At 37.4% G+C, this 27,408-nt stretch overlaps 1 pseudogene and 4 gene segments (V, D, J or C); 3 read left to right on the plus strand and 2 right to left on the minus strand.

The window, feature by feature from the left end:
- The window catches only part of LOC127634596 (immunoglobulin kappa constant-like), an 82,302-nt gene that overhangs the window by 24,770 nt on the left and 30,124 nt on the right, over positions 1-27,408 (plus strand).
- LOC127634599 (immunoglobulin kappa constant-like) overlaps positions 1-27,408 on the plus strand; it is a 49,247-nt gene that overhangs the window by 17,081 nt on the left and 4,758 nt on the right.
- On the minus strand, positions 3,047-3,549 carry LOC127634073 (immunoglobulin kappa variable 1-39-like). The segment is given in 2 exon segments: positions 3,047-3,381; positions 3,480-3,549. Coding segments are annotated over 2 exon segments (384 nt in total).
- On the minus strand, positions 12,167-12,753 carry LOC127634594 (immunoglobulin kappa variable 3-11-like). The segment is given in 2 exon segments: positions 12,167-12,552; positions 12,677-12,753. Coding segments are annotated over 2 exon segments (369 nt in total).
- On the plus strand, positions 13,803-14,550 carry LOC127634074 (Ig lambda chain C region-like; annotated as a pseudogene).

Raw genomic sequence — 27,408 nt, forward strand, 5'->3', positions numbered from 1 at the left:
ATCTTCACTCAATGAAGCATGAAAACACCTGCAGAGACATTATGAAACAAGATCATGAAGTGAAATTAGGGAACTCAAACATATAGTACATATAATATAGTGAGTGAATGTAACAATATATTTAGAAGTTTTACTTACAGTCGTACAGTGGAGTCCAAAAGTCTGAGAACAATTGAGAAAAGTTTCTATTTTAAATAAAATGAGTTTTCACATTTTTTATCTGTATAAATATTTGAGGTGAATTGAAAGATAAACACAGTTTCTGACATATACACTAATGACAGCATGCACTCAAACTGACATGAACGCCAAATGTTTGTGTAAAATCTGATGATTTGACAATGTGTCTGAAGGCGGGTGAACATTGTACAATTTTGGCCACTATTCTGTCGTTTGAGACAACTTTCGACAGCCCTAAAGGATTTCTCTCGTCGCAGGGCAAAATCGGCGATCTTACAACGTTCAGTGGGACATTTTCACAGTCTTTGCGATGATCTTCAGCCTCTGACGAAGTTTGGGCATTGTCTGAAATTTAGCATCGTAGCCGTATATTGTGAATGCTATTACGATGGCCAGATGAGATTTTCAGCTCCTCTCTCGCACCCTAAATCACTTAGAAAGGAACCTGCTCCGCGTTTGCACCACCATAGCAACATTTGTGCCCAGTTATCACTCTACTCAAGCACTTTCAATGTTTTTTCTTCTTTTCATTTTATATAAAAAGATTTTATAAATAAATAAGCAGAAAATACTTTGAGAAAAGTGTAACATGTTAAGAAATATGAAAGCATTATTCCCTGAATTAAATAAATACAGATCTTAGGCTACAAAACGAAAATAAATAAATGATTGCATTTTCATGTTTTTTTTTTTTTCTCTACATTTATCATATTTTCTTTACGACATTATTTTAATTAGGCTAATATTTTACTTTTAATACAGTTACTTTAAACATCTGTAAACTTCTTTAAGATTCATGCCAATCCAATTTTATTTACAAATAATAAACAATAAATGAAATAAATTGAAAGATTGAGCAAATTATTGTGTTAAGTATTTATGGTATGTTTTAATGCAAATCAGCAAATGCAGTTGGATACAATAATAGAAATCTACGTTAAGTTTGTGCATCATCTATAGGGAATTTGCAAGCATGATATATTATCAGCCTTTATGAATTTTCTACATTTTGCGTGGCCGATAGGTTTCTTATCTAAAGGAGGAAATAGACGTACTATAATGCACCTTTTTTGTTTTCTCCAATGTGAATGGTGAAGTTTGTCATTTTTCAGACAAGAAGTCTTTTCATTTCCACAATGAATCTTCATTATTCCTGTAGGCTACCTCCCGCACTCACGTTCATTCTCAACATCTGTCATTTTCTGTATTTGTGATCAGGCTTATTATAGGCCTATTTGACAAAATCCATCTTTCTTGTAAATGTTAGCCTATTCTCATGGTGGAGTGGTAATGGAGCAATAGAAATGCTGATGTTCGGACTTTCAGAGAGAAAGAAGAAATGCTACTCTGTGGTGGGCAAATTTCGACGTTTCGCTTCTATTCTGCAACACTCCCGTAACGTGAGTCACGTTCACTGATCTCGACGATTAGGACCACATTCGGCTACGATGAACATCATGCAGTCCGACATAATGTCGCACAGTGTGCCATGGTGATATCAATGTGTTCATATCGTACAATCTGACAAGCAACTATCAAAAAGGCCTACTATAAATCGTACAGTGTGCACCCGCCTTAAGAGCATCTTGTGCTTCAATAGAAGAAAATCTGATAAAAGCAAGAAAGGTCATTACACACACACACACACACACATAGAAATAAATAAACAATTAATGGTTTTCTTGTTTTTTTTGTGCTGTTTCAGTGTTGTTTTACAGTAATCTTGACAAAATTTCCTCATTTTATCATTACATCTTCAGTCTTTAGTCATATGAGTCTAAATTAAGAAGTGTGAATCTAAATGTGAAATGATTCATTACTCTGAAACCTGTTTTAATTGATAATAAATAATCACGACAACTGAGCAAACATCAATAAAGTATCTATGATGGGAAAGGTCAGAGGTCATCTCAAAGGGCAGTGGGCACATCAGTCAGAGAATTTGCACACAGATCTTTGGAGACTCAACCGCACTGATCTGTCTGCTCAGCTCTTAACTACAGGGGGCGCTGCTGAGCTGGACACTGGATGGGTCAGAGGTCACAGGGGGGGTTCTAACCAGGGCAGAGTGTGAGCTGGACGGCCGCTACAGGAGGAATAGTAGCCTGACCCTCAGCAAAGCATGCTGGGAAGAGTCAGAGGTGTTTGTCTGCAGAGTAACTCATGATGGAGATCTTCATCAGGTCTCGTTCCACAAGAGTCGTTGTTAAGAGCGTTGAATGATGATGTTTCTCCTGAAGATGAGCGTATCTGAGTGTCTCGCAGCTCCAGTGATTTACAACTGAATACTGAAAGAGTCGATTCACTGTGTGATCTTTCAATGTGTTTGTGTTACATTCAATAAAGCTTCTGAAGTTACATTTGACTTAACCTGTTGATGTGTGTCCCCTTTTTCACAGGAACAGTCCTGAACAGACGCATTTACTGGTAAAACTAAATGAATCCTCTTGTGGTTTGAACATGGTCACTGGAGACAGATCTGATCTATTCTGAGAGAAACACAATCATTCCACACTGACAATGCAAATGTGATTTTCACACTCTCAGATTCACTGTTTGATTGGTTAAATGATCTGAACTGGAACACACCAGTTTCACTTCTGCTGAATGGAGGGATTCGTCAATTTCGAGGATTGATTTGGATTTTATAACAAACTGTCTGAAAACTTTAATCTGATGAAGAATTGGAGGTGACAGTGGAAGATAAATTACATGAATAATCAATCTCATAAAAAAATATACTTGTGTGATTAATAAATTAATTATTTCCTTTTACACCACATGAGTGTGTGTGTGTGTGTGTGTGTGTGTGTGTGTGTGTGAGCAGCTGCAGTCTGACTGAAGGAGGTTTTTGTACGACTCTTTATCACTGTGCGAACACATCTTTACTGTCGATGTAATGGATACTCTGACAGTAATAATGTCCTGCATCTTCAGTCTGGACTCCACTGATGGTCAGAGTGAAATCACTATTAGATCCACTGCCACTGAATCTAGATGGAGTTCCAGACTGCAGTTTGTTGGCTCGATAAACAACAAGTTTAGGAGCTTCTCCAGGTTTCTGTAAGTACCAGTTTAAGCGGTAGCCGAGGTTGATATCCAAGTACACGTTACTGCTGGTTTTACAGTTTATTTGAACTTCTGGTCCTGGTTGAGCTGTTATTGAAGGACTCTGAGTAACTGTGATCTGTCCTAAACACCCTTAAAGACACAAGAACATTTAAAAAGACTTTTTTATTGACAAATGCATCTTTGACAAACAAATTAACTACTATTTAAAAATGAAAGACTACTCCAACCTTGAGCAAACAATGTGAGTGTCCAAAAACAGACGCTGATGAAAGTCATTCTTGTTGTTATAGGTTCAGTTATAATGAAGAGAAGATCTCAGTGAGGAAGTGTTAAACTCACAGCACTATAAACACTCTCAGATCACTGAAGCATGTGCTGATCATGGAAAGACATGCAAAGTATCTCAAACAGCTTATACAACTGTCAGCCTAATATTCATGATGGTCCTGTGCCATTTAACTCACTGACTTAGAAACCAAGGACTAAAAACTATATGTTTTTCATTTTGAGTAGAAACCGTTTTTTACTGGTACCGGCATTCTGCAGTCTCCATTCCAAAAGGTAAGCGGTTAGATCGAAATAAAAGAACAGTTAATAACGTTCTTGTTAAAATGACAGTACTCTGAGATAAGGGTGGGTGATATACCAGTTGCACTCTTACCAGATCTCGCAAGAGAAACAAGGTACTTGGTCTAGAAAAGCACACTCAAAATTGGGGACTTGCTTCACCCAAAATGTGGACTGGATATGATGTGTATAAAATCCCAGTCTTTTAAAATGCTCTGAAACTGGCATTGGCAAACTGAGAGCCATTGTCTGTGAAAACGTCAGTTGGCACACCATGTCTAGCGTAAACAGACTTCATGCATGAGGTTACATTTTCTGCTGTTCTTGTGCTTAAAACACACACTTATGATTACATTGAGAAGTAGTCAGTGATGAAGAGGTAGTCTTTACCATGACATGTAAAGAGATCCACACCCACTTTTTGATGTGGTCTTTCAAGTGATCACTCATGCTCTTTACTTACACTTTTCAATCCCGAGATACCCTTCATGTATTTCAACATCTCTTGTCTTGTGCTTTTCGCGATGACTATTTTATTACCTTTGTATACCATGCCATCATTCACAGACAGTTCGCCTCTGCGGTTCCAGTATTCTTTAACTTCTGCACCACAGTCTTGTTTTACGTCAGGCCAACCATTAGTTATGACGCGTTTCACTTGTGTCAGTGTTTCATCCTTCTCCGTTTGTTTGCGTACCATTTGCATCTTCGTATCAGCAACAGGTAATGCTTGTGTGTCCATGTCCACATATGCTTGGATGTCCTCCTTTAACTTTTAATTAGGAGATGCTGTTAGGTCCACTGCCCGATATAAGGTACCTGCTGTGTACATTAGCTTTCCTGGTGTGTAAGACACAGTCAGAGCATATCATTGCAGTTTTATCATCATTCTTTGGATATTCAACTGGAGATCATTAAGTGGCTTTGTGAACAATGGAATCAATGGTTTATGATCAGTCTCTATGCTGACTGACCCACCTAATGTTTGCTAGGCATTTGCCAAGGAAAGACTGTGTTTTGTTGTCTTTATAGGTTCAATAATAAATCCACAATATGACTTGACGGGGAAATCAACTTGTTGAATGAATACACTGCCATCCTGGATAGACTGACTCCACCCCTTGCACTGTGCCAACATCAACTCAGGTAAAGTTGCCATTACTAGATGAAATAAACTTACTATCATTACAGGCTGCATGCTAGCCTGACTCAAAAATAGCCCATCCCCATCTCTTTTAGACGTTCTGGTGCTGAGATTTGAGTGTTGCTATTCTTTTATAGGGTGCTCTGGATGGTTGCTATGGCGTGAATAGGCAGTTGCCCAGCTGATTCTTAGTGGCTGCTTGCTAGCCTGAAAAGTGTGTCAAGTAATATTAAAGGTGCCAAACTTGAAATCTCTTTAACCTTGTGATACAGAGATATGATCCCACTGATCCCTTCTCAATGTTAAGTCTATGGGAGTTTTATATATTTATTATTGGTTTTTTTTTACATTAATTTGGGTCATTTATTAGATCAGGACTTTAGCTCACATTTTAAAATACATTTCACTCAATAGACCGTGAAAACACCTGTAGAGACATTATAAAACAAGACTGTAGCCTGTATTAGGAAACTCTGCGTCAGACACAGTGTTTTCAGTAAATGTTGTATTTATTAACATATTTTGAAATATGTATCTCCTGCATGTTTATAAGTCAGAAAACATTAGTGAAACTGCTCCTATTTTGTATTTTAATGCAATAATATTCATAAAAAATTATATTATCTGTTTTGCATAAATATTTTAGGTGAATTGAAATAACTTGAGAATGGTCGGTCTGGTTCTTGCTGACAGAAAGGCTTCGGTAACTCAGATGACCCCTCTGTACAATAGTAGTGAGCAGAATAACATCTCAGAATGCACAACATGTCGAACCTTGAGGCAGATGTGCGACAACAGCAGAAGAACATGTCTGGCACTTTATTTATAAGACCATACTGTGTCTAATAAAGAGCTCGATAAATGTATATTAGCTGTCTGACTTTGTTGAAAAATAGAAGTTCCCTGTCTACCAATCACGGTGGGTGATTTCATAAAATGTGACGCCATCCATAGCAACAAGGCCAACGCTGCCTTACTCTTATCTTAACATTTCCTTAGTAAAAACTTGCTCTAACAATTTTGTGAAGTGTGGATTTAGTGTTTTCTTTAATCCTCATATTACATTCAGAATCTGAAAATCTTTTTGTATTAGCATGTCAGTTTTGACCCAGTGGAATTCACACTTATAAATCAATCATAACCTTGATTGTTTTCTACTTAAAGGTTCAGTATGTAAGATTCAGAAACACTTGTTATTAATGACACCTGTGGCCATTAAGTGAACTGCAGCAGCGACCTGTTCCCTTTGCATGAAAAACAGTCTACAGTCTTTAATAGGCAACCTAGGAATTCCGGGAAGGGATACTTTTTTAAGTTCCGTTACAACTTGTTCACACATTGGCAAAAAAAAAAAATAATAATTACATGAGAATTATTACATACTGAACCGTTAAACAATATTTTACTGTGAGTCATTTAATAACTTCTTATCTATTAATACATGTAAATAGATGTATATTTTCGGCACGTTGATGTCACACAATCACACACTTTCCTTCAAATATTTACCTTTATAATAAAATGTGTCGTCCAGTTTCATATGTAGTGTTGAGTGTGAAATAAAAAAAATGTCAAACTTTGTGTCCATGTCAATTTATAATGAAACATTCAGAGAAACTGTTTCTGTATCAGTAGTTCCTCTTTCACTGAAGGAGGTTTTTGTACGACTCTTTATCACTGTGTGAACACATGAATGCTTTGAGGATAGTGAAAACTCTGACAGTAATAATGTCCTGCATCTTCAGTCTGGACTCCACTGATGGTCAGAGTGAAAAGCAGTAAGTACATCAAATGAACTGAACACCACATTCCACAGATCAGAGAGATTCCCCACCGAGCCATTAGAGAGTCATAAAACAAATCTATGCTGCCTATATTGCTGCAGGAGACGGTCTCTCCCAGGCCTGCTTAATCTCACTGTAATCTTGTAATGACAGAGCTGACCAATAAAGAAGGCCCTTCTTTATTCCACTAACTCAAACCCTCTGTAAGGCCAAATGGCCAAGTAACGCCTTGTGACGTTAAGGCATAAATCTGCAAATATATCAGGAAACAGACAATTGTGAAGACAGTTCCACGGCCCGAAATCAACATAGACATTAAACAGTAACATTTCGTTACTCCCCGGGACACCTCCTCTTCCCAGCTGCGCATTCCAGAGACATTCTCTCTTAGCTCAGCATAGACTGAATGGATTCCCCTCTCCTGGGTTTGAATTGCTACCAATAAGCTGTATTAATCACCAGTAGTTGCCATAGATATCTTATGTATCATGTATGTTTTATGTAACCTGTGGAGTCCTTTCTCTGTGTTAAACCTTTATTAAAGCTATATTCTTACTAACTTCTACCTCAATTATTGGAAGTATATGTTATTTGGTATCTTTTTTGGTGCATGCGATTATGTAGATATTATGCTAATTACATGCACGAACAGGAGAATGAGGTGTAGGACCATCCCAAGACAATATCTGATTGGGAGAAACCCTCGTGGGGATGGACCAGGTCGACATGTTTAAAAACAATGACAGTCAGTCCAAGTTGCTTTTTACTTTTGCTTTAACTTTTGTTTTGCTTCTGCTTGCACACTCTTTGACCACCAAGAGCTCATTCCAAGACTCATCAACTCTTCCATCTGAGCCTTCATTAAACCTCGATGAAGAAGAACTCCTGCTTCCAACAGTTCCTCGAGACCCGGAGAAAACTTGCCAAAACTTTGGCAACCGGAAAACGAGGCTCCACCCTGCAAAGCCAACCATCCATTCACCGCAGAGTGGTTTTCCTGAGAATGCAACACCAACCGACCACCAGCCAATCAGCGCTGCCGAGATTCCATCCAAAATCCAGAAAACTCACAGGAGCCACAGTCAAGTACCACAGTCTCCTAACTCTTGCTGAACTGGTGCAAATCTTATTAAGCAAATGAACTAAGGTTGAATTGTTAGTATGATGATTCTCTCAGGTTGTGGTCTAAGAAATAATGTCTAACGCTAGACATTTGTGACTCCATTCATCCTCCGTTAATATCACAATTTTCCTGCCACTGTATGAATGAATGTGTGTGCGTGTTCGCGTTAGATTAGTTTGTGTATATGAGTAGTTCAATAAAGTCCAGTTTAATTGTACATACACGTGTCTTGTGCCGTGTGCTTACAAGTTACTGCCTGAAACTGTCGATTTTGTTACCTTACTCATAATCAGTAATCATAACTTTGTGATAATATTACCGTTGGCAACGGGATAATATTCTGTCCAGAATTGGTAAAATACTGTAATCTCTATTTTGGTTCTACTTTACTGTAATTCAATCACCTCTGAGTTATATTGATCCGCAATTCCCTTGCAGCCTACAAGTTGTAATTCTGACTTCATTCTGCATCCATTGCACTTTCCCTAGAGGAAGTTGTAAAATCCGACTTTGTGAAATCACTACTTTTCAAAACTTGATCCGACACTGAAATCTCAAGCAGCCTAATTTACACTTAGAAAACTCCTGATGTTGCTATATGAAGGCAAAAAGCACTTACCAATTTACTCTGTGAAAATCAGCTCTCCTTTCCTGTTTAATAAATTAAGCAATCACACGGTCATGCAGAACATCTCGTGTTTTTAAATCCACAAGGATCTCTTTCTCAACGGCAATAGCAGCAGTGATGACAGCCGACTCGTCAGACAGCTTGATCTTGTGCTTTTCACTCTTGAAATATGTACATCACTTAAAGTGTGATTGTGTCACTCAAGACCAGCTAGAAGGCCTCGACCGGGACATATCCTAAAGATCACACCCACAAGAACAAATAAATCAATCTGATTGGCTGATGAATCTGACTTTAGTTGCTCATTCATTTACACTGTTGAGGGATTCTGTAGAAAGTCTGAGGGGGTGGAGCTCAAACTCACGCGCTGCTTCGGCTTCGGGAATGTGATTGTGAAACAGTTGTCACACTTTGCTTGTAAGCATCAATTAATAAATTCTGATGGGATTCATTTTTTGTTTTTCTCTATTTGTTTATAGATTAATTACAATTGGAAAGTGATTAAAAATACATAGGCAAAAAGGTGATTGAGAATGAAAGGATGAAAAATATGTATTTATTTGGCATGTTCGGCCAGCAGAGAAGGCTTTTCTAGTCCTGAGAATTCGCCACTGCAATCTATTATTATAAAACAAGCACATCGATATATCAAAATGACAGTTGTGATGAAATCACATTAATACTGAATTGTGTCAACATATTTATAATGTACAGTCTATTTTATAAACAGCTTCTGTCATCATCCACCAAATTTAGCAAACAGCTATTGATGAAGCTGGCTAGCTAGCTAACACTGACAAAGGCTATCGTATAAATGCAGTCAATGTATCATGCAAAGAAAAGTGATTACTTCAAAGTCATTGAAATAAGGCCATATAACACATACTAAACATTTGTCCACAAGACTTTTGAGAACTGGATCTTGTAGTCTAGAGTTTTTGCTACAAAATGATGTGAAACCATCATGATCACTCATTCATACAAAACAATATTGTAATTTAACTTTTGTAAGACACTTTTAGTGTTAGAAAGGTCATATGCGAGGAGGCGTGAATGATCATGAATATTGATTGCCTTTCACACCTGAGGAGACAAAGACCACTCCTCTGGGCCTATCAATGAGGAATGTGACAGAAAGAGAATGAATGTGAGGAGACTTAATGATCAAAATCAAGTTTTAAGTTAAAAGAAGTAATCTGACTATATATTTTCTTTACATAAAGACTTTACTTAATTTTAGACCTACACTACCGTTAAAAGAAGTCTCTTCTGCTCACCAAGACTGCATTTATTTGATCCAAAATACAGTAAAAGCATTGTGTGAACTCTTTTTACAATTTAAAAGAATAGTTTTCTATTTGAATATATTGTAAAATGCAATTTGTGATCAAAGCTGAATTTGCAGCATCATTACTGCAGTCTTCAGTGTCACATGATCCTTCAGAAATCATTATAATATTATTTTCTGATTTTCTAATGTGGGCATATTTAAAGTGCATTTTACTCATTTAACCTGAACATATATTTGCAAGCAGGCAGCATAAACACTAGTTAAAATATAATCTAAACATTCATATTATTTTTATATCATATTACATATCATATTTATATCATACAGCATACAATTTAAATACCTGCTTTAGCCAAAACAGCATTTAAATGCAACTAAAACTTGCTTATACAGACATATTTCAAATTTCAATACTCTGAATCCTGGCTGGCAAGTCTGGAAACAGTCCCACTAGTAAAATATGTACATGTTTATATAAAATAGCATGTCAACTAATGAAAACTAATGACTTACTCGTCCGAAATTGTATCCTCGACTGGATCAAGTCTCTCTTCAAAATACAAACGTTCATCAGAGTCCCGCTCTTCTTCTGAGAAAAATGTTAAATCTTCTTTACTATCCAGGAGTTTCCTCACCTGTGTATCGTTACAAACGCAAAGAAAGGTGAATGAATTGTGTTTACATCAAACCTCACTGTCGGGGGCGTTCACCATTTGCATTGATCGTCTCAGCACATTAGCGTATGAATAGCGCGTTCTGCTGGTGGGTGGGATCACATTAGAGATAATTAGATGAACCAGTAAAAAGTGTACATCACTTTGTTTCATACAGATTACATTGCAGGAGAATATTTGTTTTAAATTTGAATTATTGTATTTAAAAGTTGACATTTTAAGCTTTCTTTAGACATATATTTCATGTTTGTGTGATAAGTATTCGTGGAGTTTCAGTTCATTTTTGTGACGTGTTTCAGATATATGCTCACTCAGAGACTGCTGAAAGCTCACGCTTTTTATTTTCTTTATTTTACAAAAGCACAAGATTTTGTTGTTATTGTGAGTGTACACAAATAAAAGTAGACACTTTATAGTCTCTAATGATGTCTTACACTTATCTGTATGCCCAAAAATGACAGAGTATTTTAAGTTGTTTCAGCTGTAATGACGAAAAAATCCAGCAGGACGCGCCGGCGCATCCGTCGACCCCAGGGGGTTAAATACATTTTCTACAAACTCATTACTGCTCAAAACAACACTGTAGTCAAAATGTGTGAACCCAGCATATTCTTTTTCTGACTAAACAACATAAAAAAACATCAAAACAACTAATACAACCCAACTATTCAACATCAATACTACTTTACTTTGTCTCTCTCTGCTGGTGTTGTTTGAGATGTTCAAGCCACTAATGAGCTTCATTATGAGGTTAATTAGTGGAGGCAGATGATACAGATTACTGAGAGACTTCAGTTTGTGTCTTTCCATGGAGAGAGGAAAGAGCCCCCCCCCCCCGCTCAGCCCAGCCCTCGTTTCGTCCCCTCTATCCCCGCTGGTGTCTGCCCACTTTTCCAGCATTTTTCAAATATTGCTAGTGGGTGGAGTCAGACTCTGAGCAGGGGTTTAGTTACCCTTTAATTAGTGGAGGCAGATGATACAGATTACTGAGAGACTTCAGTTTGTGTCTTTCCATGGAGAGAGGAAGAAGTGTTTGACTGTGAACTGAATTGTAGTTCTTTGACATTGAGTGAAATTGTGCTGTGTGACTGAGTGTATTGAAGGAAAGTGTGTGATTGTGTGTTAAAAAGAAGAAGAATAGAAAGAAAGAGGGAGGGAGACTCTTCTTTATTCTGTTGGATGTGTTTTTCCATTTTCAGAAATGAGGAGTCGAGTGTCTTGAAGAAGAATTGTCTCTCTATTAGAGTTAGTTTTGATATCTGTGCTCTCGACTCTCCTCAAGTCTTGTCTTAAAAACACTCGTGAAAAATCACTTTATCAACACACACACTCCATCAAACAAGAGACTCCAGCACTAGATGAATCTATTTGAATACCTGATCAACATGTATGTGACATCACCTCTCACTTTATATGAGTCTGTCCAATTGAGGGGGTGAAACAAGTCAAATGTTTAAAGTGATGAATTACATTCAAATATGACATCTGTGAAAACAAATGTTTTATGTTTGCATGATGCTGTATTCACATGGATAGGTGTCAGTAAAGTTTAAGACTAGTGTCATATCAGCCAGTAAAACATCAACCAAAAATGACTGAATTGACCTTTATAATAAAATGTGTCCTCCAGTTTCATATGTAGTGTTGAGTGTGAAATATCAAAATCTAAAACTTTGTGTCCATGTCAATTTATAATGAAACATTCAGAGAAACTGTTTCTGTATCAGTAGTTCCTCTTTCACTGAAGGAGGTTTTTGTACGACTCTTTATCACTGTGTGAACACATAACTACTACTGATGTGTAAACTCTGACAGTAATAATGTCCTTCATCTTCAGTCTGGACTCCACTGATGGTCAGAGTGAAATCACTATTAGATCCACTGCCACTGAATCTAGATGGAGTTCCAGTGTTGCGGTTTGTTGCAGCATATATGAGGAGTTTAGGAGCTTCTCCAGGTTTCTGTAAGTACCAGGCTAAATAATTACCATTATACACTCCACTGCTGGTTTTACAGTTTATTTGAACTTGTTGTCCTGGTTGAGCTGTTATTGAGGGACTCTGAGTGACCGTGTACTGTCCATTACACTCTGAAACACAAAATCAAATCAAATATTATTTCACAAGAGATTTTTCACAGTTGAAATAATAATAAAAACTTTACACAATTGAATTGAGTTTATATTAGTGAAATGCACTGAAACAGATTCTCACCAGCAATGAAAAGCAGTAGAGAGCAGATAATGAGAGCGTGTGCTGTCATCTTTACTGTGAATGAGTGAGAACTGAAGGAACAGTGATGTTGGTTTGACAGTCCTGACTAACAGACAGTCTGATATTGTGCTTTAATCAGAGGGCGGGACATTCAAAACTGTTTCCTCTCAGCAGAAAATGTGAGCGTTACAGGAGAACAGCAGAAATAAGAAACAATTACATGTCAAATTACATTCATACATTTCAATCTTTATCTTTTAGTTATTAATTACAATTGGTTGAAATTCTAATGATTTTTGTTCATTGTGGAAATCTCATGAGTATTCAGTAGATCAAACTAAATCAAATGTGTTATAGAGGAGTTATTACATTGTAATAAACATGTTGTATATAATTATGAATGTAATATGTATGTTTTTATTGTATTTTTGAAACAGTAGTTGATGACAATATGAAATGAATCATGTTTGAATGTGTGTTGTGTAAAGATGTGTTTGTGATCATGTGTTTAAAGTGCAGTTAGTGAAGCGCTCAGAGGTTTTTGTGCAGCTGTTCTATTAGTTTGTATCACTGTGGTCGACTTTCGGCAGCGGCACCAGACTGGATGTTGGCAGTAAGTAAATCATCAAATCATCATTTTAATGTTTTATGTGTTTTTATAATGTGGAATGTGTCAGTTTTATGTTGAATTGACACACATATGAGTTCAGTGATTTCTCTCACTTTTTTGATTTATATTTCATTATTTATTAATAATATCTGATTAGACAGATTGAATAATTTGGCTGTTTTTCAAGAAATGAAGGTGAACTTTAAAGACACTTAATTGACACTTTGTCAGCACATGTGAATTTGTTGCTGGTACAGAAGTGAGATGTTATTCAGTTTTTGGAGATGTTAAATGACTCTGTGTTTAAATGACGAACATTATCAAGAGTTCATAAAAATGCTCCTTCAATATGAAATGTTTCTTAATGTAATATGTAACATATAAAGTTTTACTGGAGGAATTCTTTCACCAAATTAACTGTTAAAAGTTCATCATTGTACAGAATTTTCTTTTCTATTCTCTTGAGGTTGGGCAATGTCTTTTCATAGTTATTTCTTAATGTAGAAAGAGAAATTTATGAAGGAAAATATTCTTGAACTTTTGTGTAAGTCAAACTGCAAACATATAAAGATATGTGAACTTTATTCATCATTTCATCATTTTGGTCATTCAGAGTCTTTGGGGAAATAAATTGTTCTTTATATGATTGAACAGATCAACATGAAGAAACAAACTTGCAGTTTAATGTTGAAAGTTTTCAATGATATCTTTAAAGATCTTCAAAATCTATAATTGACTAATGTAATTGATTTCGTTTCAATCTGGAGAAAGAAATCTTTTCTTCTTTTGAAGTTGTCTATTGTGTATTTGTCAGGCATCACTCGTCCTAAAGTGAGCGTCCTGCAGCCCTCCAGTGAAGAGATTTCCACAAAGAACACAGCAACACTGATGTGTGTGGCCAACAAGGGCTTCCCCTCAGACTGGAGCCTGAGCTGGAAGGTGGACGGGAGCAGCAGGTCTGAGAAGAGCAGTGCTGGGGTCCTGGAGAAGGGCGGTCTGTACAGCTGGAGCAGCAGTCTGACTCTCTCTCAGGACCGAGTGGATGAAGGCGGTCACAGTGAGCTGTGAGGCCAAACAGAAAGAGCAGCTGTCAGTCACTGGAGAAGTGAGGAGAGATCAGTGTTCTGAGTAGATCCTCTGGATTCTCTTCTGCTCTTCTCACTCATGTCTCACATGGAGACTAACAGTGACTTCTATTCACACAAGTATATGTGTGCTTTTGTCTTTCAGATTTCTCTTGTCAAAATTCAATAAACTAATAAAATATTACATTATTGAAGTTTCCTGTCTTTGTTTAAAAGTTGATTTATTGATATTATTTGTGTCATTAGTTAGATCAGGACTTTCTCTCACATTTTATAAATAATCTTCACTCAATGAAGCATGAAAACACCTGCAGAGACATTATGAAACAAGATCATGAAGTCAAATTAGGGAAGTCAAACATATAGTACATATAATATAGTGAGTAAATGTAACAATATATTTAGAGGTTTTACTTACAGTTGTACAGTGGAGTCCAAAAGTCTGAGAACAATTGAGAAAAGTTTCTATTTTAAATAAAATGAGTTTTCAAATTGCATCATCTGCTTGAATATTTGTGGTGAATTAACCCTTTCCAGCCTGAGTCCAAAATTCAAAAAATGCAATTCTGTGCCAGAATATGGTATTCATATCCAAATTCATATTATATTCATATTCATATCACATCACACACATGATATACATATATGTATGATTATTTAAGGCTAATTATCCTTTATCAATAAGATTTCACACAAATCTTCTCCGGCCTCCATACTTCATCAGACAACTCCATTTTAATTACAAGCTAGAGGAAAACATAGAGTGTGTGAAATAAACATAATTTTGTGGGCAATATAGAGCAGCAGACAGATTAGAAATATAATCTATTGTTTATATGTTATGACCATTCTAGTGATTAGTGGGAAAACTGAATAAAACAAACGTTTAGATTGTTAAAATACATTTCACAACTATCACTTTAAGGGCTCTTGTCAGATCTGGATGAATTTGTCAATAGAAGAGAGTTTTGAAACCAAGAGGTGGTGGCAACCCCCCCAACACCCAACAGCCCCCAACCCCAGTGTTGAAGCGGGTTTCGTAAGGGCACCAAACAAGCTAGAAGCGCTACTGTATATTATTGAGGTATAAGTGTTGAACTGAGGGTGGATAGTTCAGTAAATCTAGCGGCAACACAACGCTTGAGTTTGAAACATCACTTCCGTCAGCTGTTAAATGGCGAACGCTTCTGTGGAGTGAAAAAACTTTAAATGTTCCAATTAGGACGATTCTGCACTTTAAAAACTGATACACTACACGGCTGAGAGCATACTACATTTTGTAAGTGCATAGTGTGTCATTTGGGACACAGCTTGAGTCAATTTTATTTTGTTTTCAATTCTTTACATTTTATTTTATTCTTGGTCTGTTCTACCTGATTTTAAACGGCACAAACACTCTCCTTTCGGTAGAATGCAGAATAAAAATCAGCTGGTGGCCGAATGGAAAAAGAAACATCATGTCTGAGAGAAACTGTTACGACTGGTGTGGAAGCAGGACAAGACAGCCGAGAGGTGCGGATCCAAACGCGGTTTTATTGTAAAGGACAAAAATAAACAGACTCTGGAACAAAGAAAAGTCCACGATGGGAGAAACGAAACTAAACTAAACTAATACCCGGTGAACATGGGTTGACACAAACACGAATGACACAGCCGACAACGGCCAGGGAAGCAACAACATGAAACGTGAACATTGAACGATCGACAAGGGAAAGGAAATCAAACAGGGTTTAAATACACGAGGTGATGGAACTAAACGATAAGCAGGTGAAAACAATGAGTGAGTGCTGGCAGGTGGTGAGGGCAAGGAAAGATGGGAAGTGTAGTTTTCTTAGACAACGACTGGTGAAAACACGGGCCGGATCACAAGGAACGTGACATGGAGTGTGACGTGCTGAGTGAAACAGAAAACACGGGCAGACAACAAGGGATCGTGACAGAAACGAGTGACACGACTGCTCAGAAAAAACAGGCTGAAGCCGCTCTGAAAGAAGAGATGAACACGACTGTCCAGCGGCTGCAAGAAGAACTGTTTGATATGAACTTAATGATCTTTGCTTTATAGGATTGTGTGAAGCGACTCTTTATCGAACATGTGAAGCCAGAGATGTCCGTCTCTCATTTAACAAGTTTGTAGTCTACTAGTGAAAATGCTTAGATGCCCTTGCACGTTTAATAAAAAAACAAAAACTACTATTACTGTTTTGTTCACATATAGCAGAAAACGTTATCTTTCCGGTGATGTTTAAACTTCTCAATCTGGGAAATTGCCAGAGCTGAATAACTGCTAATTCCCAATGTGTCCTATTCACACATGACCTCTAAACGAGAAATGTCATTCATATTCCAGAGGTTGTATGTATGAAAGTGACTCTTGACTGACTGGGCAGAGGAAGATGCCTTATCTTCCAGAAGCAGCCATTGTAACATGTGAATACAACAACCGTAGGGATAAAAGTATTAAGATATATCATAGTGACCGATGGTTCAGTGAAATAAACAGAGGAATCAGGACAAATTTATGTGTCAATTTCATCTGCTTAACATTTTACTGATGTTGTGAAATGAAGAAAACTTCATTATCACTTGGAAATTTGCAGGTTTCAGGCTCCCACTTTCAGATCAGAAGAAGTGCATCAGGAAGTGACATCACTCAGATGTGCAGTGGAGTCCAGACCTGATCAATCAATCTAATGTGAGAAATGAATGCTGAACATCTGAGTTGAAGTTTCTCACTTCTGACCTCGTTTCGGTCAATCACACGTCACGGTCACATGAACACATGCCAAATTCATAAACACATGCACAGTCTTCCAGATGCTAGCTAGCATTCTTCTTAGCACCCTCTTGTATATTTATTGTATATTGCATATACAGACATTTCCTGCAGTTAAAATACTCAAAAGTTTGTTTTATTGTTAAACCCGCTCCGGATTATGCTTGGAGGTCGCGCCATCTTGGAAATGACGTCAAATGACGCTACTTGCTGACGTCGGTGTTGATACATTTTTCCCCGAGTTCACAAGTCGAAACTGTGCCAAAGTGGAATCGGAAGTATCGTAATTATTTAGTTCCGAGCACATGAATGACCAGCGATGTCGTACTTACGAGTGGGAAACTCGGAATTCTAGATTATGCCTGAATTGCCGAGTTGTGACTTTGGAAGGGGCGTGTCGACAGGAAAGATGATGGAAATTAATGATTTTGCTAAATTATTTCAACTTCTGCACTTTATTACAAAATATTATTTAGTTGTATATGACAGTGAACTAGTGACTCACCATTTGTGGTTTGTTTTAAGCAAATTAACAAATTATTTGTTAGATATCATTCATTATCAACAAGTTGTGTATGAGTGATGTTTATTCACCAGTACAACAGAAAACAAGCTTTTGCCGCCGTTCATTGTGTATTTGTTGAGTTCAGCTTCTAATTTAGTTTCCCACTTTAATGCGTGTCATGTCGTACTAACGGATGCCCAACTCAGAGGAATGAGCGAGCTTCCCAGGTCCACTTGAAGGCAGCATTATTCAAGTCGGAAGTGGGAAAATCCCAAGATCCAAGTCGTCTGCAACACCATAAAATGTTGAGTGTAAAAACATGCAATGGACAATAATGTAATGTTTTGTGTTAGAAGACATTTTCTCACTCTTTCTCCCCTCCTGTTGGTTTTGGGGATTTCACTAATTCACTAACGGGTTAATTTGGTGTGTGGGGAGATAATTAGTGAGCACAGGTGTTGCAGGTTACTGTGAGGCTTTTAAAAACTCTCAGTTTGTGACTCTCCAGAATAGAAAAAGGAGAGTTTGTGTGTGGATGTGAAATGATGCTGTGTGTTCTTGTGTGTTGAAGGAATGAGTGTGATATTGAAAAAGTGGGGAGAAAGGAAAAAGAACAGCAAAAGGGGAGAAACACTTTTTGAAAACTCAAATTTTCCCTTCAAACAGTATCTAATTTGTTCCAAATGTAAAGTAGAAGACATCTCTCCAAGCCATAACTTGACAGTAGGAGCCTCCTTTTTCTTCCAGAACAACAGGAGTAACTTCTTGGCTGTAATTAAACTAGATGCAAGCAGTTTGTGCTGTGCTCCTGACAATGGATCCATATGTTCAGAAAGTCCCAGAATGATGAGTGCCGGGTCCGGCTGCATTTGCACCCTAAACATTTCTGAAAGCACATCAAAAATTCCATTCCAATAACTCTGTATCTTGAAACAAAAAACAAAACTATGGGCTAAATCAGCATCTACTGAACTACATTTGTCACAAAGAGGCTAAACACTTTGGAAAATTCTATGCAGTTTCTTTTTTGAATAATGCAGTCTGTGAATGACCTTAAACTGAATAAGGCAGTGTCTGGAATAGAATGTTCATTAATATCTTTTAAACTCCTAGTTCTTTCTCCCAGTCCTCCTTAAGAAATCTTGTAGAGGGAGAGTTAAAGGACTGCAGCAAGTTTTATATAATCAATAATGACTTTTTACTTCCTTTACACTGATCAAGACATTTATCAATAATTGAGGGTGATGTAGTATCCAATGAAGATGTATGAGCACGTATATAATTCCTAATCTGCAGAAATCTAAAAAAATGACTCTGTGGAAATTAAAATTTCTGTTGCAGTTGACTAAAAGATGCCAGAACCCCATCAAAGAAAAGATCTCCTATAGTACGTATACCCAATTCTTCCCATTGCATAAAGGTCCCATCTAATATTGATGGCGTAAATGATGGATTCCTATTAATAGGAGTTAGAAATGAAAGGGACTTTATCTTGAAATGTTCTTTTATCTGTTTCCAGATCCAACGTATATTTCCAATTATTATATTACTATTAAAGATAGAAGGATTCAGAGTTACAGCAGAGAGAATCACTGCTCCGGATTATAGGGATAACACTGATCACAAATTATTTGGAGCCAATCTGGAGGAGCACTATGATCATCCAACCACATTGAAATTTGTCTGATGAGAAGCCCAGTAATAAAGACGAAAGTGTGGGAGTGCCAGACCTCCCTCTTGTTTAGGTTTACAGAGATGTGCCTTCTTAATTCTGTTGAATCCAACTGTCTAAAGAAGGATTTAGGCAGAAAGATTGGAACATTCTGGAAAAGATATAATATCTGTGGTAAAAATATAATTTTAATTGCGTTTATACTGCCAAACAGAGAAATCGGAAGTGCTCTCCAGAATTGAATATTCGCTTGCAATTTGGAAATTAAAGGGTTACAGGGTTTCCCGCAGAAAATGTGTTAGTTAAGGCGAGGGTGTATTTGGCACTTGTGCAATTCTACATATCCCTTTTCCTTAGTTCCGTGGTTCTCCAATTTTTTAGAGTTCCGTACCCCTCTTCCACTTAGACTGCAGTCACACCTTTTCCATTAAGGGACAATATTTGCTCCCTTTAATCAATTTTCCTTGAAGCTCGCTCATTTCATTTTTTACCTTTGTAATACCTTTAAAAAAATAAATAATGCCTTAAATAAAACAATGTTCAATAAATAGGCAATGTTAAAATCGTTTAATATTAATAAAAGTATTATATAAATATAAATATATATAAATAATATACTTTTATATAATAAAAAATATTATGTAAAAGTATATTAAAATCGCCAGTAGGTGGCGGTAACTCATTGTCTTTATGTGTGAGTCATCGAGTCATTCATTGAATCTCACGATTCGTTCAAAGCCACAGATTTCATTGCAAAATAGAGCAATAAGCCTGACTATACTGTTTTAAATGTAGTAAATCACTTAATGTTACCCTTTTGTTTTTTAACTGTTGTAAAAAATCAATGTCACATTTGAAATCGTGTGGATATTCGGAAACATTGCATCAACATTAAAAACACTGCTGGGATATCAGCCTGCATTTTGTTCAGCACAAACAGCGCAAGCGCTCGTGACAGAACACAGGCCGACTGAATGACACTTCAATTTAAGTTGACAATCTCAAATGAAGATTGCTGAACTCCAGCTCGTCTGTGTTTTCAGATCATCCAGCTTCTTGCGTTAGAGAGCGTAGCGCATGATTGCCAGATACTATTGAAAAGACCGGGTAGAAAACATGTTCTTTTAACAGAAAAGCTCTGATTTGGGGTTTAAATTATTGAATTCTGGCATTAAACTGAAGCGTTCCCACTTCAGAGCGACAAACTACGCTTGGCTACTATCTTGTTCTGCAATTCACTTGCCTAGTAACCATAGTAGCAGTGCATGCGCTTTCGCTTTCTGCTATGACGTGGAGCGGGATGCACTCAACGTTGCATGAATTTTTAATTAGCCTGCATTAGTAACAGTTAATTTTGTTATGGTATGAACTTAATCCTAGTAAAGGCAAAAAATAGATAATACCTTTGTAACGAAATCCAAGGCTTTTAAGGCCTTAATTTGAGATTATTTTTCAATGCTTTTAAGATCCTCGTGGTACCCTTGTTAATGTGTCTTGTTCCCTCACAATGACAGTAAATTAATTATTAGGCTACATTACATCAGTCACGTCACATAGTGGTCTATTTTCAGTTCAAAATGGCGAAAATAGACAAAAGTTTATTAATTTGCCTGATTATTTTTTGTGATTCGTTTAACATTTATGACCTAAAAAACAGTCAAATAGCAAATGTTTAGTTTAGCAACTTACATCTTATCTCGCACTTGACCGACCGTAAACTGAAGCGCGTCGAGTCGCTCTGCTAAAATTCAGCTGTGAACATAAAGCCGCCTACTTTGATTTGATTGGTCATCTCAAATATTCTGACATTGATGAGCAGTGACAGACCAATGAGGCTCAGATGAACACACACACACACACACGCTCAGTGCCACTGCGGAAGAACGCGCTGATAACAAGACTGAAGCGAACACGAAGGCTTATCACATATTAAAGATGGAAAGGGAGAAAACAGGACAGAGTAACACGTGAATATCAGCTCATATATATTTTTTTGACGACGTAGTTAAGGCGGCAGGTGTGTGTTGCTTAGGCGCGCCTTAGTTTCAAAGTGCTGCGGAAACCCTGGGGTAAAGTTGGCCTTTAAGAGCGAGGAATATTTAATGGTAACAACAATTCCAAGATAAGTAAATTTTTCCATCGAAACTTTAAATGGAGAAGATTGTATCGCAGACAAATCTTTTTAGTCCAATAGGCATAAGCTCACTTTTATTTAGGTTAATTTTAAACCCGAAAAACTCCGAAAACATTTATAGTGTCCAGAATAACCGGCACACACACATGGGGTTTGGTAATATATAGCAGAATATCATCTACATATAAAGATATTTTATTGGCTGCATTTAAGGTGTTAAAGCCGTGAATAGAAGGGTCAGAACGAATGGATTGAGCAAGAGGTTCCACAGTCAACACCAATAAAACAGGAGAAAGGGGACAACCTTGCCTGGTCCCTCTTTGAAGATTAAAGGGACCAGACAAAGTATTATTGGTTAATACCTGTGCTGTAGGACTTTTATACAAAATCTTAATCCAATCTATAAATGTATCACCTATATCAAATTTTTCTAACACTGCGTAAAGATAGTGCCATTCGACTCGGTCAAAGGCTTTCTCAGCATCGAGTGAGATTATCACCAGATTGTCTTGAATAGTTTTGGGGTGGTGCATTATATTAAAAAGACGCCTAGTCTTTTGTGAGACATTTCTGCCTGGAATAAAACCGTTCTGATCGGGATGAATTAGACCACTGATTAATCTACCAAGTCTATTTGCGAGTGTTTTTGACAGTATTTTCTGATCGACATTAAGAAGAGAAATCGGTCTGTATCCTTCAACCTCCTCTGTATTTTTACCTTTTTTGGGAGAACAGTTATGATTGCTTCATTGAATCTCAGTGGCAGTCCATTTACTGATGCCTCCTCAAATGTTCTGAGCAGGTAAGGGAGAGGGAATCACAACATTATATATAATTCAGAGGGCAAGCCATCTGGGCCTGGAGTTTTACCACTCTTTAAGGAATCTATTGTGCCTTTTAACTCTCCTAAAGATATATCCTTATTAAGGGAATCACGCTCATCCTGAGTAAGAGAGGGAAGGTTACATTTATTTAGAAACTTATCCATAGCCTGTAAGTCAATACAGGGGTCTGAGGAGTATAGAATTGAATAGAATTCCATAAAGCAGTTGTTTATATCCTTGGATGAAATACATTGTGCTCCATGCTTTGTCTTGATCTTATCACTTTCTAATTTACGTAACTGCCTCGCAAGCAATTTATGTGGCTTTTCTCCGAATTCAAAACATTTCTGTTTAATGAAGAGGAATGATTTACTTAATTTATCTGAAACTATATTATTGTACTCATATCTTAACTGTAGAATTTATTTGTAAGTTTTTAATGAGGGATTTTGTGCATTTTCCTTATCTAATTGATGAATTTGTTTCCCTAACTCTAAAAGTTTTGCTTTATGCAGTTTATTTCTGGACCCCTGATATGAGATAACACATCCTCTTAAAAAGGCTTTCAGTGTATCCCAAAGTAGTCCTGGTGAAACTTCAGGGGTGTCATTTTTCTCCAAAAATATTTCCAATTGTGTAAGCATGAACTTGTAAAATTTAGGATCATTGGCAAATCGAGGATCCATTCTCCATACAGGACGTGAAGATTAAGGAGAAGTTCAAATGTGACAGGAGCATGATCTGAAATTAGTATATCATGGATCTTATTTTTCAAGACATTGGAAATTAATTAGTTTTCTACCAGAAAGTAATCAATGCGTGTATATACATTATGAACTTGTGAGTGAAAGGTATAATCTCTCTCAGTGGGGTGAAAAAGTCTCCATATATCCACTAAATTAGAGTTATTAATAAATGCATTTAAAAAGTTCCTTGAATTAGAGTGAGGGGCTCTTTTAGAAGATGACCTGTCCAAATACACATCTAGGGCACAATTAAAGTCCCCCCATGATGAGATTAGTTTGAGACATATTTGGGATAAGAGCCAACACTTTCTTGAAAAAATCTGGGTCAGTCATAATTCGGAGCGTAGACATTCACTAAAGTAATGTATCTCACCAGACAAGATAATACACCGACCCTCTTTATCTGTTTTTAGGGTTTCAAGTTTAAATGGCACACCTTTTCATATTAGAATAGCTACCTCCACGAGCTTTAACCGAGAAATTGGACTGATATATATTTCCTATCCACCTGCATTTCAACTTATCCTTGGAATCCAGATTTAAGTGTGTTTCCTGCAAAAATATTACATCTGCAGCGAGTGATTTCAAGTGTGATAGTACTTTACTACTTTTAACAGGGTGATTTAGACCTTTCACATTCCATGAAGCAAAAACAAGCCCTTGTCTGTTACCTGATGTTACAGCATTACTCTGCATCATTAGGGACTTAATATATCGTTATCACCACACATATTAACACTTTGAAGTATCTTAAACAGGTCCCTCCCACCAACTTAAATAACAACCTCGTCATCTGACCGACAATTAGAACCAGCGTGCGAGACAAGGTAAACTGAAAATTAACAAATTAGAATCAGAACAGTGATGAGTGAAAAATGTCATTTCTAACATAAATATCTTATTCGTTGACCTTCAAACAATAATCAACACCGATCCACAGTAGAGAATTTCAGAAGAACATCTCAGAATATATAGAAAAATCAAAAGGAAAGAAAGGAACAGATCACGTAACTGGTCGTGGTTATGGAAATTTTACACTTATCATAACAAAATAATTACACTCAAAGTGTTGTATTGTTGGCACTTAGGCCTATCTCAGATGCGTGACATCTTTAAAACAATCACCGGATCCAAAGCAGTTTTCTCGCGAACATGACGGCCTTATCTGGATCCATGAAATAATGTTCCTTGCCATTGAATGAGATCCTTAATTTTGCTGGATACTGTAGACCGTACTTGACACCAGGTTTGTCCCTCAGCAGTTCCCTTGCTCGTATGAAAAGCGCGCAGCGTTTACAATTGCTGGAGGGTAATCCGGGAATATGTTGATTCTTTGCCCTTGAAAGTGACTTGCTGCATCTTGGCGCCTTCTGCAAAATTTCTACCATTTACGTGAGTGTAGTGTAGCCAAAGAGCGAAAGCCCGTGATGGTTCATCATCCCGGGCCGATTTCATAAAGCGCGATGAGCACGATCAACAAGTGGCAGATCATCTAGCGATAAAGCCTCCATCAGAAGTTGCGCGGTAAAGTCTCTTGGGTTCATTCGGACTCGGCCCCTTCCTTGGCGTGTAGTATCGCGGATGTTCTGTCTTCTACTACGTCCTTCAAGGTCAGTGCATTTGTCCAAAGCTGCTCTACCACCTGCTTTAAATGTCCCACTTCTTGTTCAAGCTTGGTTACTGTATCCGATATTTTAAAGAGAGTGGATTCTGAAATCAGAAGGAACAGGACATAGTCGATAAAGGAACATATATAGAATAAAAACAGGACTGAACTGTAGATTCACCTTCATTTGGCTTGAAGCGAGTTTGATCTACTTCATCTGTTTGATTCAGGACAGATGGACGGGGATCTCTTCCACAGGAAACTGACTTTCATCATCATTTTTCCTCCAGTGACTTTATTACAATACAACACAAGTCAACTTATCTTCTGTTTTACTGTATAGTCGGAAATATATCAATCTCACGTAAACTGAAATCAATTAACTTGAGCTCTGAGCTGCATGAACACTTTTATATAATGCAGCAAAAGATTCTGGATGAAAGTATTAATGGAGATCTGTGGTGGACACCGTTGTGGAGACATTGTTTACAGCATCAGCTTGTGTCAATTTCTCATCTAGTTGACCTCTGTGGTTCTTGATAAATGCCTTTTTTAAGGTCTGCTATGGTTCTGGTTTCTCCAAATTCATGTACTGATCTGGTTCCTCAAACCACTCGTATAGTTCTGTGATAATGGAGCTTGTATAAAAGACTTTTTCATTAGCAGCATCTGGTTCACTGTACGGTGTGTGTGTGTGTGTGGCTATACATATAAAACTTATATAAAAACAATAGGTGTCTATGGTATGTCCCCATTTAGATTGTTATTTATTTAAGTTCGATGTTATTTATGTTGTGAGTTTGCATCTGAACAATCGAACATTTTGTCTTTGTCTGATGTTACAGGTCTCTGGAGATTCAAATGACACAATTAGATATGAGAGTGAGCTGCATCAATATATGAAACGGTCAAATTGTTACGGGTCAACATGATGAATGAGGTCAAAGGTCAGAAGCAGGGACTAAAAACTAAATGTTCTTCATTCTGTGTGTGCGTGAGTGTGTGTGTGTGTGTGTGTGTGTGTGTGTGTGAGAGTGTGTGTGTGTGAGTGTTATTTCAGTGATGCAGCAGTTTCCTTCAGGATTAAAGCATGTTTCATTACACAAAAATAATAATGAAGTTTCTGATCAACAAACATTTGTGACAAAGAAAATGTACTACTTAAAGTGTCTGCTAACAGAGAAAATTAGATGTATTTGATCAAGAAAGTCTTTTGGTGAAGATTTACACATTTGATATGTTTTTTAATGTTAATAGTTGAACAGATGCATTTACTGGTAAAACTAAATGAATCCTCTTGTGGATTGAACATGGTCACTGGAGACAGATCTGATCTATTCTGAGAGAAACACAATCATTCCACACTGACAATGCAAATGTGATTCTCACACTCTCAGATTCACTGTTTGATTGGTTAAATGATCTGAACTGGAACACACCAGTTTCACTTCTGCTCTATTGAGTTGTACATTTACATTTACATTTACATTTATTCATTTGGCAGACGCTTTTATCCAAAGCGACTTACAAAAGAGGAAGAACATAAGCGAATCATCTTAGGGAGACAGTGGTACAAAAAGTGCCATATTACAAAGTTTCACTATCATCATAATAGTATACAAAACAGATTTAAGTGCAACAAGAAATGTAAATATATATATATATATATATATATATATATATATATATATATTTTTTTTTTTTTATTGACCGGTTAAGTGCTTTTGGAAAAAATGTGTTTTTAGCCGTTTTTTGAAGATAGAGAGTGAGTTAGCTTCCGGATTGAGTTGGGAAGGTCATTCCACCACCGTGGTATGATGAAACTGAAAGTCCGGGAAAGTGTTTTGGTGCCTCTTTGTTTTGGTACGACAAGGCGGCGTTCCTTAGCCGACCGCAGGCTTCTGGTGGGAGCGTAGCTCTGCATAAATGTTTTTAGGTATGCTGGAGCAGACCCAGTGACTGTTTTATATGCCAGCATCAGGGCCTTGAATTTAAAACGTGCATGAACCGGCAGCCAGTGGAGAGAGACAAAGAGTGGTGTAACGTGCTCTCTTAGGTTCATTAAAGACCAGGCGTGCTGCTGCATTCTGGATCATTTGGAGAGGTCTAATAGCACATGCAGGAAGGCCTGCAATGAGAGCGTTACAGTAGTCCAGTCTAGTTATGACAAGGGACTGAACGAGCAGTTGTGTGGCATGTACAGAGAGGAAGGGTCTTATCTTCCTGATATTGTAGAGTGTAAATCTACAAGATCTTGCAGTTTTTGAAATGTGGTCTGTGAAATTTAGCTCATCATCAATGGTTACCCCTAGATTTCTGACCGTTTTGGAAGGCTGAAACTGTAGTTGGACCCAGCTGCACGGTGATGTTGTGTTCAACAGCCGGGTTGGCTGGAAAGACAAGGAGTTCGGTCTTGGCAGGGTTGAGTTGAAGGTGGTGTTCCTTCATCCAGGCCGAGATGTCTGCCAGACAGGCAGCGATTCGAACGGTCACTGTGGTGTCGTTGGGCTGGAAAGACAAGTAGAGTTGCGTGTCATCAGCGTAGCAGTGGTAAGAGAAACCATGTGACTGGATGATGGGTCCCAGTGATGTTGTACGCCAGTAAGGAAGTTATTTAAGTGACATCTTCATACAGTTTATGAAACTAATGGACCGCACCAGCTCATCTGAAACACGAGATGAAGACTTTTCTCTGCACTGCTACTGTAGGTACAACAGGTTGAATTTTTGATGGAGCAGCTGTTGTGGCATCTGATCAGAGTGTGGTCTGTTCC

This window comes from Xyrauchen texanus, chromosome 41, assembly GCF_025860055.1.
Source record: "Xyrauchen texanus isolate HMW12.3.18 chromosome 41, RBS_HiC_50CHRs, whole genome shotgun sequence".
NCBI lineage: Eukaryota > Metazoa > Chordata > Actinopteri > Cypriniformes > Catostomidae > Xyrauchen > Xyrauchen texanus.